This window comes from Astyanax mexicanus, chromosome 20 (genome assembly GCF_023375975.1).
Source record: "Astyanax mexicanus isolate ESR-SI-001 chromosome 20, AstMex3_surface, whole genome shotgun sequence".
Taxonomy (NCBI): Eukaryota; Metazoa; Chordata; class Actinopteri; order Characiformes; family Acestrorhamphidae; genus Astyanax; species Astyanax mexicanus.
In genome coordinates this window covers 14004572-14019923 of record NC_064427.1, presented here as the reverse complement: position 1 = coordinate 14019923, position 15352 = coordinate 14004572, and the positions used below count along the sequence as shown (strand labels likewise).

Genomic DNA, 15352 nt, shown 5'->3' with positions numbered 1-15352 from the left:
GTCATGCAAAAAACTATAAATAATAATGAAAAAATTGTGATATACTGTGAAACAGTCAATCTTGCCAAATACTGTAATATGCATTTTTGGTCATACAGCCCAGCACTACTGCTTACTTTTGAAATCAGTTTTATATCAATCATTAAAAGTAAGCACTATATTCTGCCTATAAATATGCATACTCTAAATAAGCTGTACTTCTTAAAAACTTAAAACTAACATTTGCCTCTTGTGAGGACACAGACTAAAGTTTTTTCATTATTTTAAACAGTCTAGATGTGGTCTCTAGTATGAATGAATGCCACGTGAGCCGTTTTTTGGGAAAAACAAAAAAGAAGTGCTCTTTAGGGCTGGACCCGAATATTCGGGTATTCGGATATTCATTCGTTGAGTAGGTATTCGGTTTTTAATTTTGGTATTCGGATATTAGTTTTTTTTCTCCTTTCCAGAGTTCCACCTCACTCTAACCACTTCTGTTTTCGCGGGTCCCGTCAGAATATCTTGCACGCGGGACAGAACTGAACTGTTATTGGCTGGAGCGGGAGTTTAATCCAGACGATGCGGGAGCAAATTAATAAATAGTTAAGAAAACTGTAATAATTGTAAAAAAAAAAACCTAAAGAAAACTCTCAACGCGCAGGATGGACCGACACACACACGCACACACCGATGGTGTTTGGACTGGGGTAAGGAACGGGACCGCACTATTCAGCGCGGTATATATAAGTAAATTTGAAGCATTAAATGTAGTTTGTTTAATTTATATTAGGAACGTGGGGCGGGAGCGGCAGAAATGTGTATGTGGCGGGCGGGCGCGGGATTAAAAGAAGCTATTTTTTTGCGGCGCGGTAACGAGACAGAAACGCGGGAGCGTGGAAGAGTGGGTTTAAAAATCAGTCTCGCGCAGACCTCTATTATACATGATAAAAAAAAATGCAGGCTCTTCGAAACTGATTTATATAATAAAACGTAAGGGGTAATGTGGCAACAGTAGGGGCTAAATCGGTTACAAAAGCCTGGCCTACAAAAATGATGTCTGAACGAATTTCCTCTTATCTAATATAATTTAAAATGGTTTAAAAATATAAAATAATTTCTAAGCAAACAAAATATTTAATATTGAGTAGGGCTGTCCCTAACGATTATTTTTTAAACGATTATTCTAACGATTATTTTTTTCGATTTGTCGACTAATCTATTTATTGAGAAACATATATAAAATAATTATTATTATACGTTTTAAAAGGGAGGAATTCTACTTTTGAGTAACACACTGCCTGGCCAAAAAAAGGTCACCACACTAAACAGCTGTGTAACCAAAATAATCCTTTAATACTACTTTTTTCTTCTCAAACAAGTTCTTTTTAAACAAAATATAAATATAAAAATAAATAAAGTAAAATACATTAAATTCCAGCTCAAAACTTAACTCAGTCACAGACCAGAAATCAAATGTTCTCAAATGCGGCTGTGTCCCTTAGTCCAACAATGTGTCTAGACCAGAATATTCACAAAATAAAATAAAGTGCAATTTCAGCAATGTTACCTTTTTATATACAAAACACAAACTAGTCCAGAAATCAAATATTTAAGCTCACAAACACAGAATGAACGGCTTTTCACATAGTATGAACTAAAAAAAAAACTATTTCAGTTGAAAAAACTAAAATATTCTCTTAGTAAACCAAATAAAATTTCAAGACAAAGCTCAACTCCAGAAATAAAATGTTCTCAAATGCTGCTGTGCTCCTGAGTCCAACAATGTGTCCAGCACAGAAAATTCACAAAATAAAATAAAGTGCAATTTCAGCAATGTTACCTTTTTATATACAAAACACAAACTAGTCCAGAAATCAAATATTTTAGCTCACGAACACAGTGCACGGCTTTTCATGTGTTCTGTTTTTTACTCAGACATTCGTGTGGAGAAATGTGAGCATATCCACATGCTCTGACGTCAGGCTTGCTCTTTTTTTTGTCACAATGTTTCCTGAAGCTGAGAAGAGGCGCTCAGATGGAGTTGATGTTGCAGGGACTGACAAGTACGATTTGGCTAGGATAGCAAGGGTGGGGAACCTGGCTGCATTTTCCTTCCACCACTGGAGTGGGCTCTTACAACCCCTGGCAAAAAGTATGGAATCACCAGTCTTGGATGAGCACTCCTTCAGACATTTAATTCTGTAAAACAAACTCTGATCAAAAACATGATACAATAATAAGGTCATTCCAAAGTGCAACTTGTTGGCTTTCAGGAACACTCAAAGAAATGAAGAAAAAACATTGTGGAAGTCAGTGAATGTTACTTTTATTGACCAACCACAGGGAAAAAAATATGGAATCACTCAATTCTGAGGAAAAAAGTATGGAATCACTCAAATTGAAGGTAGAAAATAAGGACACACCCAGTCAATTTCCTTTCCCTAAATGGACACCTGCCTCAGATTAGATCTGCTCGTTAGTCTGCAGTTAAAAACACCTGCAGTCATGACACCTTGGAGGGCTGCTGGACGAATTAGAGTGGCAAGAACCATGGCTCCAACAAGAGAAATGTCTCTTGAAACAAAAGAGAGGATTGTGAAACTTCTTGAAGAAGGCAACTCTTCACGCATGGTTGCTAAAGATGTGGGCTGTTCACAGTCAGCTGTATCCAAGATATGAAACAAATACAAACAGCATGGAATGGTTGTTAAAGCCAAGCGTACTGGTAGACCGAGAAAGACATCAAAGCGTCAAGACAAGCAACTTAAGGCCATTTGTCTTGAAAACCGAAAAAGTACAACTAAACAGATGAAGCATAAATGGGAAGAAGCTGGAGCCGAACCGTAAGAAATCGCCTAAAGGAAATGGGATTTCAATACAGGAAAGCTAAAAGAAAACCATCATTGACACCTAAACATAAAAGAACAAGACTGCAGTGGGCTAAGGAGAGGCAATCATGGACTGTGGATGACTGGATGAAAGTTATCTTCAGTGATGAGTCAAGAATCTGCATTGGACAAGGTGATTATGCTGGAACTTTTGTTTGGTGCCGTTCCAGTGAGATTTATGAAGAGGCCTGCCTGAAGAAAACAACCAAATTTCCACAGTCCTTGATGATATGGGGCTGCATGTCAGGCAAAGGCACTGGGGAGATGACTGTGGTTAATTCTTCTATCAATGCACATGTTTACATTGACATTTTGGACAGTTTTCTCATCCCTTCAATTGAACAGATGTTTGGAGATAATTAAATAATTTTCCAAGATGACAATGCATCGTGCCATAGGGCAAAAACAGTGAAGGCATTCCTTGGAGAAAGACACATTCAGTCGATGTCATGGCCTGCAAATAGTCCAGATCTCAACCCAATTGAAAACCTGTGGTAGAAATTGAAAAAAATGGTCCACAAGAAGGCTCCGACCTGCAAAGCTGATCTGGCAACTGCTATCAAAGAGAGTTGGCACCAAATTGATGCAGAATACTGTTTGTCACTCATCAAGTCCATGCCTCAGAGACTGAAAGCCGTTATAAAAGCCAAAGGTGGTGCAACTAAATACTAGTGATGTATTTTGAATCATCTTTTGTTTATCTGTTTTTCATGATTCCATACTTTTTTCCTCAGAATTGAGTGATTCCATATTTTTTTCCCTGTGGTTGGTCAATAAAAGTAACATTCACTGACTTCCACAATGTTTTTTCTTCATTTCTTTGAGTGTTCCTGAAAGCCAACAAGTTGCACTTTGGAATGACCTTATTATTGTATCATGTTTTTGATCAGAGTTTGTTTTACAGAATGAAATGTCTGAAGGAGTGCTCATCCAAGACTGGTGATTCCATACTTTTTGCCAGGGGTTGTATCTCTTGATATACATTGATCACCAAAATACATGAGTACTTCGTTCCTCACTATTTCACTGTCTGCCTCATGGTCCTCATCTTCTTCATTGCTGTTATGCCCCTCTGAGTCTGAGCCTAACAATAGCTGCGGTCCAATCTGAAGGGAGCTGCCCAACTAGGCAGCATTTGCAGGCAGCATAGGCGCGCTCCCGAGAAAAGGACTGTCCCATTCGGAAGGTAGCATGTGCTGCCTACCTGGGCAGCTGCCTTATTTTACCCCAATTCTGAAGGCAGCGTGAGATGTATCCTTCATGGCGAAGGCAATCCCATGATTCATTTCACCAGCTCAGAGTTCCAGCGCTCAGATTTAAAAACATGGCGGACGGAGCCGGCCTGCCACAGAGTTTCTGTACAAATGTAAGTAATTCCCGCCTGTATTTCCACTCACCGCTGCGTGGGTTTATCAAACTAGCATATTTTAGACTGTTTTAAGTTGTTTTCCATCGTTGTTTTCGCCTGTACTTCATTTAATGTAAGACCTGACCGGCGGAAGCTACCGTTAGCTTATCGCGCTAATTTACCGGGTAAGCTAACACGCATCTAGCCGACTTACAGAGTACCAAACGCGGCTGCAGCGCTGAGGAAACCCCCGCTAGGAAACAAAGATACCCTGGCCGTCCAGTATAAAAAGTTTTTTTAAGTCAAAAAAACTGTATTAAGTCACTGTTACGTATAAAAAACTGTTTTAAGTCACTGTTACGTATAACTAAGTGATTTACTGTGTAAATAGTGTAAACGTGTAGAATAACCTGTAATTTAGTGATTTAATGCGTAAACAGTTTAATTGTTAGAGGGAATAACTAGATTTACCTGTAACTGAGTGATTAATTGTGTAAATAGTGGAATTATGAGCGTGTTCTCCATAAACCACTGTTACTAATTCAGATTTATTTTTTCCACAGGGATGAACGTGGGCCGGGGAAGGTGAACGCTGGTCAGACCGGCTGGAGGCAGCGTTAGCTCCCTTTATGAATATATATTTTTTTCTTTGAATGTAATAAAGTTTTCTCTCTTAACATTATTATTTTTGCTTGCTGTGTTTTATAGTCACTATGCTTATTGTAGTATCACATCTCAACTAGTGGGTATGGGTAAATAAATAAATAAAAAGTTTATGAATCATGTGTTTTATGCAACTAAAAGGTAAAGATAAATTAGCTGACTGTGTATGAATGTACTATTGTGTGAAACGTAGCTTAGTTTGATAATTTAGCTCTGATGGCTCATACACAATATTTATTATATTATGGTTTCATTACTCATGCATTTCTATGAAGCATCTAATCAAAAATAAATTAAATACATAAATAAAACTGACCATACTCTGAGAATTAAGTGAGGAAAAGTGTAGAATTAAAGTAAATCATGAATATTTAAATATATGTAATATTTGGATGAGTAAAAGAGAAATAGCTGCCGCTGCATTTTGCCACTGATTTATCCCGAGGTAAGTGATCATTAACTTTAGTTATTTATAAACAGCTCACGGGCACAGCGCGCTAGACGTGATGACGTATGCTGACTCCAGAGCGTGTCCCGAACGCGCTGCCTTATAAGATCCCTTATGGGTGAAAATGCTGCCGAACGAGGGAGCTGCCTTTGAAGGCAATGACTACCTAGGCAGCTCCCTTCAGATTGGACCGCAGCTAATGTGTCCAGCACAGACCTTTTCCTGGGTGAACCCTGTGGCTGGGCACTGGCTGAGTCATCTTGCCCAACACCACCTGCCTGTTGTTGAAGCTGTTCCTGTTCATGTTTTTTGGCTTGAAGTGCTAAAGTCTGAGCTTTGATTTGGACTTTCAGGCTGTCATCTGATGACAGGAACCTTAGCTTGCGGAATCTTGGATCAAGGGCTGCAGCAATTATACACACATTTTTACCAACTTCTTTGAATTTGATCTCACCCTCCCACCTTGAAACCATCTCGTGTCCTGCAGATGTTTGAAAAGAGTTGACAGGAGCTGACTCAAAGGAAATTTTTTGTGTGGATTTCTGGAGACCTTTTACGAGTGGAGGTAAAGCTGAGGATGTGACATAAGCCTCTTCACTCAGGAAGACAGTGGCTTGCTCAAACAGCTTGAGATACCTGTTCCAGTTCCTCCAGAAGGGTCCACTGCTCAGCTTTTAGATCCAAGTAGTGCTTTCCTCGTGGTGTGACCTCTGGATCTGAAAGGGTTGCAGTCACTGGCCACCTCTGCTCCAAGAGCCGACTCACCATGTAATAAGAACTGTTCCATCTTACAGGAACATCCTGGATTAGTTTATGCTCAGCTGTGCCCCATTGCTTTTGTTTTTGTTTAAGCTTGCTGCTGGCCAGTTCACTCCTCCTAAAATGCTCTACAAGGGACCTTGCAGCACCAAGGGTCTTATTTACTTGGGGATCCTTTTTCAAGGCATGGTTGACTACTAACTGAAGAGTATGGCCAGCACATCTCTGTGAAGCAACTCCATACTTCTCTTCCAAGATCCGAAGAGCTGCCACAATATTTGCAGCATTATCATGTACAACAGCCAGTACATCACTGAGAGAGAATCCAAACTTCTCTGCTGCTTTTTCAACCCACTCAGCGATATTTTCTGCTGTGTGACGCTCCTCAAGCGGCATTGTAGTTAGATTGTATGATGTGAGCTCCCAATCTTTATTAATAAAGTGGCAGGTAACTCCCAAGTATGCTTCATTTGCAATACTTGTCCAGGCGTCTGTGGTGAGTGTGATTTTTGATGCAACATTTTTGAGTTTGTCTTTTACACTATCAAGAGTTGCCTCATATTTCTTCTCCATTAAATCTGTAAAGTAGCGTCTGGAGGGAAGTGTGTACCCTGAGTGAAAAGTGTTGATCATTTCACGAAAGCCTTGACCCTCCACAATAGCAAGGGGTCTCATATCCTTGATGATCATCTGTAGGATGCTTTCAGAAAGCTCAGCTGCCATCTTAGGTGTGCAAGAATTTTGGCTCATTTTGTGGAAATAGTGCTCCACACTGCTTTGCCTGATCATCACAAAGAGAAACATAAAGCATGTTAGAATAACAATGAGATTTCTTATGAGAAAAACATTTAACCTAAAAAGGAATCTATTTTTTAAGACTTAAATTTGCCAGATGATTAGACTAATTTTAGCCAGCAATTACACATTTCACTATACGGCTTATCTACACAAAACGATAAATTGTTATATTTATTATAATAATAATAATAATAATAACAACAACAACAACAATACAAGCCTACTAAACCAAACCCCACACTTATAATCACTACATGTACAGCACGTTGTTCAGATCTAAAAATGGATAAGCTCCCAAACACCACAAACGTGTTTTACACTGTTTTCTGTGACCGCTAGATTTTGTGACCACGGGCAATAGTTCTCAGCAGACCGGTGCACTGGCCGATTCGAAACGTCTTCGTTTCTAATGTTTACTTCGACTGGCCAAAACAGTTAAGCTTAGGGGCTGAGGGTAAGGTGAGCCAATGAACGCTCATAACCGTGAGCACTGGTCACTAAATTCTGACGGTGACAGAAAACGGTGTAACACCGCAGCGCCGACGGCGCTAGCTAAAATAACTTAAAGCAGCTAGCCTAGCTAAACACCTGAACTTATGAATAATGCTACTGTTTCTGGAAATTGCGAAATGCCATGCACAAATATAAACCAAAAATGTATAATTTCTGCCTGTGGCAGGTTTAAGCTCCCAAACACCACAAACGTGTGTTACACTGTTTTCTGTGACCGCTAGATTTTGTGACCACGGGCAATAGTTTTCAGCAGACCGGTGCACTGGCCGATTCGAAACGTGTTCGTTTGTAATGTTTACTTCGACTGGCCAAAACGGTTAAGCTTAGGGGCTGAGGGTAAGTTGAGCCAATGAACGCTCATAACCGTGAGCACTGGTCACTAAATTCCGACGGTGACAGAAAACGGTGTAACACCGCAGCGCCGACGGCGCTAGCTAAAATAACTTAAGGCAGCTAGCCTAGCTAAACACCTGAACTTATGAATAATGCTACTGTTTCTGGAAATTGCGAAATGCCATGCACAAATATAAACCAAAAATGTATAATTTCTGCCTGTGGCAGGTTTAAAACCTTTGGTAGACAGCCTTAAGTCTTTTTAAGGACACCCGCGGAGACCCTGATGTAAACGGTACTTACTGTGTTGTCTTGCTCCCATGTTGACATAGGGCTCCTGGATGTTTTCGCTTCAAGTGCTCCTGCATAGCAGTTGTGCTGCTGTGATAAGCCATCTCCATTTTGCACAAATGGCAGAGGACCACATTGTTGCCCTTTTGAGTAAAATGCTGCCAAACTTTAGATGCCCGCTGGCGTTTTTTTATAGCTGGAGATTGCTCTCCGGAGTCCATGCTCTCCACAGGCGCCGCCATGTTTACGACGCGCCGACGCACGTTATGCAAATCGATGTATTTTCGTAATCGATGACGTCGATTATGTCGACGCGTCGCCCCAGCCCTAATATTGAGCTTATAGCCCAAGTGCAAAAATACAAAATCAGTAATACGGCTATGCCCTGCACAATCCTTAAACCAAAATAGACCAAGTACAATAACGTCATTAACAATGACTTTCCTCTACTCTAATATAATTTAACATGGTTTAAAAATATAAAATAATTTCTAAACAAACGAAATATTTAATATTGAGCTTATAGCCCAAGTGCAAAAATACAAAATCAGTAATATGCCCTGCACAATCCTTTAACCGAAATAGACCAAGTACAGTTTACAATGACTGTCCTCTAATATAATCAACAATGTTTAAGAATATAAAATACTTCCTGAACAAACGTTTTTTTTGTTTGTTTTTTTAAGCAAATAGCCTAAGTGTGCGCAGCGGAGAAACCGTGCAGCAGCAGCCTCCTAGCCTGCTTACGCAGCGGATAAGCCGCGTGTGGGGCAGCAGAAATTCCGGGATGAAAACACAAAGAAATCTGGGCTAAAAACACAGAAAAAATATGGGGTGAAAACACAAAAATCCGGGATAAAAACACCAAAAATCCGGGGTGAATATGTCTCGTCGGTCAGAGCAAATTGAACATTTTTCAGTGGATTAAAGGGGCCGTGATTTGCTTTTTTTTTTTTTTACCTCTTTTTTTAAAAACGAATATTCGAATATTCGCTTCGAATCAGTGCCGAATATCCGGAGCTCAAAAAACGCTATTCGGGCCAGCCCTAGTACTCTTGTGTTTCTATTTAGCCATGCTTTAGATCACTGAAACACTGGTCTCTGTAGAAAGACAGGATTTCGTTTTTTGCTCATGAATATTCATACATGCATGCAAACATTTCACCTCTGATTGGCTAACAGCACTGCAGCAGAGAATGCCTACCTGCCTTCTCTACAGTCAATTTTAAAGCTCTAAAACTCAAAGGACAAAATGTTTTCAGAGGTACAGCCTTAGTTATAAAGATATAGATAACGTTAAGATAGTCCTTAAACTTCTTTAAACATCCGAATCTCAGCGAGGAGAAATGCTATCAATGCCGCATGTGAGCTGAAGCTGCCCCCCACGGCGCCACTCTCTGTATACAGACTGCTACACTTGTGTGTTGTGAATACCAATGCAGGCCTACTTTTGCTTATGCAATAAGAGAAACAAGTCCCACATGTTGTCCCAAATTTATCTGTTGTGAGTGTGTTTTGTGGCCATCAAGCCATTCGCTACTTTCATCCAATCTCCAAACTGTGCTGAAGACTCTGTCTCTGTCACTCTCTCGATCTCTCTTGTGCATGCACTCACTGCTGATGGTACTTTTCCTGTAAGTTGTTGAGTGTAGAATACGTATTAATACTTGCATTTATTTTCTCTATTAAAGCTGTCACATTACAATATTCTTATTTTAAAAGCATCAAAACTACACTTCCTGCATATTTGGGCTATTATGCTACATCTGCATTTGAAAAGTATTTGTTTCAAGAGGAAACATAACCAGTCTATGGTTACGTATTACAATAAACCATCATTTGCTGAACTTTGCAGTACCTGCATCAGGAGTACAACTTTAGATTAGCAGAGAAATGTGGAAATCTCTGTTCCCACTGCAAGAGGATCTAAGTGGCAAGCGCTTATTGACCATGTAACTCTCTGTTTGGTAGGACTGTGAAATAGCAAGAATTTGGTAATATGATACATATCATGATACAGGAGCTGAAATACAATATATGGCGATATATTGTGATTGTTTAAAATCGAATTAAGCATTGATTTTATATATGTAATTTTCTTACACATAATTTTCATAATTTTCTTGTTTGGTTAAAAAAATATAGCCGTTATGCCTTGAACTGATAAAAGAGGGGAAAGCTACAGAAGACCACTAGCCTTTAGATAGCCCAGAGCTTTTTTATTTATTTTTTTAACATTTATATATTTTAATTTTATTTTAAATTTTTCCCATTTTCTCCCCAATTTACACGGCCAATTACCCAACCAACTCACTAGTCACCTATCATTAGTAATGCCCCAACACACCAGGAGGGAGAAGACTAGCACATGCTTCCTCCGATACAGTCAGCCACTGCTTCTTTTCGAGCTGCTGCTGAAGCAGCATTGCCGAGCATCCTTACAGTGTGCTCAGAGGACAGCGCAGCGGCCCTGTGCTGTGGACTTCACCCTAGGAGTAGTGTGGGGAGAGAGCGCCATCTACCCACCCGGAGGGAGCAAGACTGATTTTGCTGCATGAGTGGGGGTTCCAACCTGCGACCTCCCGCTCTTAGTGGCAGCGCTTCAGATTGCTGGACTACTCTACGCCCCTGAAAATATTAATTAAATGTGCCTGTTCTCCGCAGTCCAAAACCAAGACCAAGCGCAACAACCTTTCAGTGAAACAACACAAGTCTTGGAACATAAAGATAAAGTCTGATAAAAATCAGAGCAATAATGCAGACATCAACCTAAGTTATTTCACCAGAAATAAACCAAAACTGTGATATGTTGCTTTGTCATCTCAGTACATAGCCTTAGATCCAGTTACCAGTGATAACTTGACTATTTAGCAACGTTTATTGTTGCTAACATTAATTTTGCCATTAACAGTATTAAAAAATATATAATTTTGGTATGGTTTTGGTATGTGAGTGTCTGTTTCTCACTTTCTCTTAGGCTGACCTGACTGGGATCAAATGGAAGCGTTATGTGTGGCAGGGTCCCACCTCGGCACCTATGCTCTTTCCTGTAACAGAGGAAGACCCCATCCTCAGCAGCTTCAGCCGCTGCCTAAAGGCAGATGTGCTGAGCGTGTGGAGGAGGAGCCAGCGGCAGGGCCGCAGGGAGTTGTGGCTCTTCTGGTGGGGTGAAGATCCTAACTTCTCTGAGCTCATCCACTCTGAGCTCACAGGTGAGGATGATTTTCTCTCTCTCTCTTTTCTTTTTCTTTTTGACATTTATTCATTCCTAGTTTTCACACGTTTAATGTATCCACATAATCTGATATTGCTGTGAGTACAGTTTGTGGTTTGAGCAGATTTCTTTTTGAGTTTTAAATATTTTTACTTTTGAATAATTATAAGGGTGGAATACAGCTGGAATTATTAAGCAGCTAACCATTATTTGGGCTGCAGAACCGGTCAATGGAATGGCTTCTGCCTATTGGCTTTCTAAGACTGAGAAATCTGCTTGTTAACTAGCTGTGCATGAAATTAGAGATAATGCATGTGCATTATTCTGGGATGAGGCTGGTAGCTGGCATTAAAACAAACAGTTCTTCATTTTGCAATTAATTAGTTAGTCTGCTCTGTCCCATGCATTTCCTGGTCCTAATTAGGCAACACTTCAAATGGAAACAGAAACTGTAACTGAGCTAATAGGTGAGACAGTTAGCCTTGCTATTAACAGAAAGCGTTATCTTATTAATTAATTGTGGGCTAAAGTTTTTGTGTTTGTTATGGAAGGCTTCTTCTCTAGAGCAGCCCGCTCCCTCCTCTCAGCTGCCTCTCTGCTCCATCCTCTCCGCTGCCTCTCCGAACCCTCTCCGCTCCCTCTCCGCTCCCTTCCTCTCTGCTCCCTCCTCTCTGCTCCCTCCTCTCTGCTCCCTCTCTGCCCTCCCTTCCTCTCTGCTCCCTCCCTCTCTGCTCCCTCCTCTCTGCTCCCTCCTCTCTGCTCCCTCCTCTCCGCTGCCTCTCCGCTCCCTTCCTCTCTGCTCCCCCCTCTCCGAACCCTCTCCGCTCCCTCTCCGAACCCTCTCCGCTCCCTTCCTCTCTGCTCCCTCCTCTCTGCTCCCCCCTCTCCGAACCCTCTCCGCACCCTTCCTCTCTGCTCCCCCCTCTCCAAACCCTCTCCGCTCCCTTCCTCTCTGCTCCCTCCTCTCTGCTCCCCCCCTCTGCTCCCCCTCTCCGAACCCTCTCCGCTCCCTTCCTCTCTGCTCCCTCCTCTCTGCTCCCCCCTCTCCGAACCCTCTCCGCTCCCTTCCTCTCTGCTCCCTCCTCTCCGCTGCCTCTCCGCTCCCTTCCTCTCTGCTCCCTCCTCTCTGCTCCCTCCTCTCTGCTCCCTCCTCTCTGCTCCCCCCTCTCCGAACCCTCTCCGCTCCCTTCCTCTCTGCTCCCTCCTCTCTGCTCCCCCCTCTCCGAACCCTCTCCGCTCCCTTCCTCTCTGCTCCCTCTTCTCTGCTCCCTCCTCTCCGCTGCCTCTCCGCTCCCTTCCTCTCCGCTCCCTTCCTCTCTGCTCCCTCCCTCTCTGCTCCCTCCTCTCTGCTCCCTCCTCTCCGCTGCCTCTCCGCTCCCTTCCTCTCTGCTCACTCCTCTCTGCTCACTCCTCTCCGCTGCCTCTCCGAACCCTCTCCGATCCCTTCCTCTCTGCTCACTCCTCTCTGCTCCCTCCTCTCCGCTGCCTCTCCGAACCCTCTCTGCTCCCTTCCTCTCTGCTCACTCCTCTCTGCTCCCTCCTCTCTGCTCCCCCCTCTCCGAACCCTCTCCGATCCCTTCCTCTCTGCTCACTCCTCTCTGCTCCCTCCTCTCCGCTGCCTCTCCGAACCCTCTCTGCTCCCTTCCTCTCTGCTCCCTCCTCTCTGCTCCCTCCTCTCCGCTGCCTCTCTGCTCCCTTCCTCTCTGCTCCCTTCCTCTCCGCTGCCTCTCCGCTCCCTTCCTCTCTGCTCCCTCCTCTCTGCTCCCTCCTCTCTGCTCCCCCCTCTCCGAACCCTCTCCGCTCCCTTCCTCTCTGCTCCCTCCTCTCTGCTCCCCCCTCTCCGAACCCTCTCCGCTCCCTTCCTCTCTGCTCCCTCTTCTCTGCTCCCTCCTCTCCGCTGCCTCTCCGCTCCCTTCCTCTCCGCTCCCTTCCTCTCTGCTCCCTCCCTCTCTGCTCCCTCCTCTCTGCTCCCTCCTCTCCGCTGCCTCTCCGCTCCCTTCCTCTCTGCTCACTCCTCTCTGCTCACTCCTCTCCGCTGCCTCTCCGAACCCTCTCCGATCCCTTCCTCTCTGCTCACTCCTCTCTGCTCCCTCCTCTCCGCTGCCTCTCCGAACCCTCTCTGCTCCCTTCCTCTCTGCTCACTCCTCTCTGCTCCCTCCTCTCTGCTCCCCCCTCTCCGAACCCTCTCCGATCCCTTCCTCTCTGCTCACTCCTCTCTGCTCCCTCCTCTCCGCTGCCTCTCCGAACCCTCTCTGCTCCCTTCCTCTCTGCTCCCTTCCTCTCTGCTCCCTCCTCTCTGCTCCCTCCTCTCCGCTGCCTCTCTGCTCCCTTCCTCTCTGCTCCCTTCCTCTCTGCTCCCTCCTCTCTGCTCCCTCCTCTCCGCTGCCTCTCCGAACCCTCTCCGCTCCCTTCCTCTCTGCTCCCTCCTCTCCGCTACCTCTCCGAACCCTCTCCGCTCCCTCTCCGAACCCTCTCCGCTCCCTTCCTCTCTGCTCCCTCCACCTCTGCTCCCTCCTCTCCGCTGCCTCTCGGAACCCTCTCCGCTCCCTCTCCGAACCCTCTCCACTCCCTTCCTCTCCGCTCCCTTCCTCTCTGCTCCCTCCTCTCCGCTACCTCTCCGAACCCTCTCCGCTCCCTCTCCGAACCCTCTCCGCTCCCTTCCTCTCTGCTCCCTCCTCTCTGCTCCCTCCTCTCTGCTGCCTCTCCGAACCCTCTCCGCTCCCTCCGATCCCTCTCCTCCACTGCCTCTACGATCCCTTTTTAATCCCTCCTCTCAGCTGCCTCTCCGATCCCACTCCGCTCCCACCTCTCCGCTGCCTCTCTGATCCCTCTCTGCTCCCTTCTTATCGCTGCCTCTCCGAACCATCTCCACTCCCTCCTCTTTGCTGCTTCGCCAATCTCTCTCAGCTCTCTCCTCTGCACTGAATCTCCCATCCCGCTTTGATCTCTCTCTGCTCCCTCCTCTACATTGACTCTTCACTGTTGCTCCCTTCCCTCCGTTTGCCTCTCCGCTGCCTCTTCGCTCCCTCCGCTCCGCTGCCTCTTTGCTTCCTCCTCTCTGCCTGTTAGCTCCCTCTTCTCCTTTGCCTCTCCGATCCCTACTCTCCGCTGACTCTCCGGTCCCTGTCCTCTCTCTTTTCTCCGCTGCCTCTACGATCCTTCCTCTCCACTGCCTCTCCCGTCCTTCGCCACTCCCTCCTCTCCGCTGCATCTCTGCTCACTCCTTTCCGCTGCCTCTCTGCTGCCTCTCTGTGGCCTCTCAGCTCCCTCTTCTCTGTGGCCTCTTCGCTTCCTCCTCTTTGCTGTCTCTTCGATCCCTCCTCTTTGCTGCCTCTCTGTTCCCTTCTCTCCACTTTCTCCTCTCTGCTGCCTCTCCGCTGCCTCTCCGATCTTTCTCCGCTCCCTCCTTTCCGCTGCCTCTCCGAACCCTCTCCACTTCCTCCTCTTTGCTGCCTCTCCGATCCTTCTCTGCTCTCTCCTCTGCACTGAATCTCCCATCCCTCTTTGATCTCTCTCTGCTCCCTCCTGTACACTGATTTTCCCATCCGTCTTTGATCCCTCTCTGCTCCCTCCTCTACACTGACTTTTCGCTCCCTCCTCTCCGCTGCCTCTTAGCTCCCTCTTCTCTTTTGCCTCTCCGAACCCTTTCTGATCCCTCCCCTCCGCTGCCTCTCCGAACCCTTTCCGATCCCTCCTCTCTGCTGCCTCTCCTATCCCTCCTTTAGGCTGCCTCTCCTGTCAGGTCTCTTTCCAATCCCTTCTCCGCTGTGTCTCCGATCCCTCTCCTATCCTCTCTGCTTCCTCCTCTACACTGACTCTCCTATCCTCTCTGCTCCCTCCTCTACACTGACTCTCCTATCCTCTCTGCTCCCTCCTCTACACTGACTCTCCTATCCTCTCTGCTCCCTCCTCTACACTGACTCTCCTATCCTCTCTGCTCCCTCCTCAACATTGACTCTGCCTTCCTCTCTGCTCCCTCCTCTACACTGACTCTCCTATCCTCTCTGCTCCCTCCTCTGCACTGACTCTCCTATCCTCTCTGCTCTCTCCTCAACACTGACTCTCCTATCCTCTCTGCTCCCTCCTCAACACTGACTCTCCCATCCTCTCTGCTCCCT

At 45.0% G+C, this 15352-nt stretch overlaps 1 protein-coding gene and 1 long non-coding RNA gene across 3 annotated transcripts in view; both read left to right on the top strand.

Moving 5' to 3' along the window:
• med13a (mediator complex subunit 13a) overlaps positions 1-15352 on the top strand; it is a 125919-nt gene that overhangs the window by 23047 nt on the left and 87520 nt on the right. For both annotated transcript variants that reach the window (XM_022681066.2, XM_022681065.2), the window contains exon 2: positions 10998-11232. In XM_022681066.2, coding sequence (XP_022536787.2) covers positions 10998-11232 — 235 coding nt within the window. The remainder of the gene's footprint in view (positions 1-10997; positions 11233-15352) is intronic.
• Positions 3724-4897, top strand: LOC125784923 (uncharacterized). The gene is made up of 2 exons (XR_007427562.1): positions 3724-4233; positions 4779-4897. It is a non-coding gene; the product is annotated as an uncharacterized LOC125784923 (long non-coding RNA).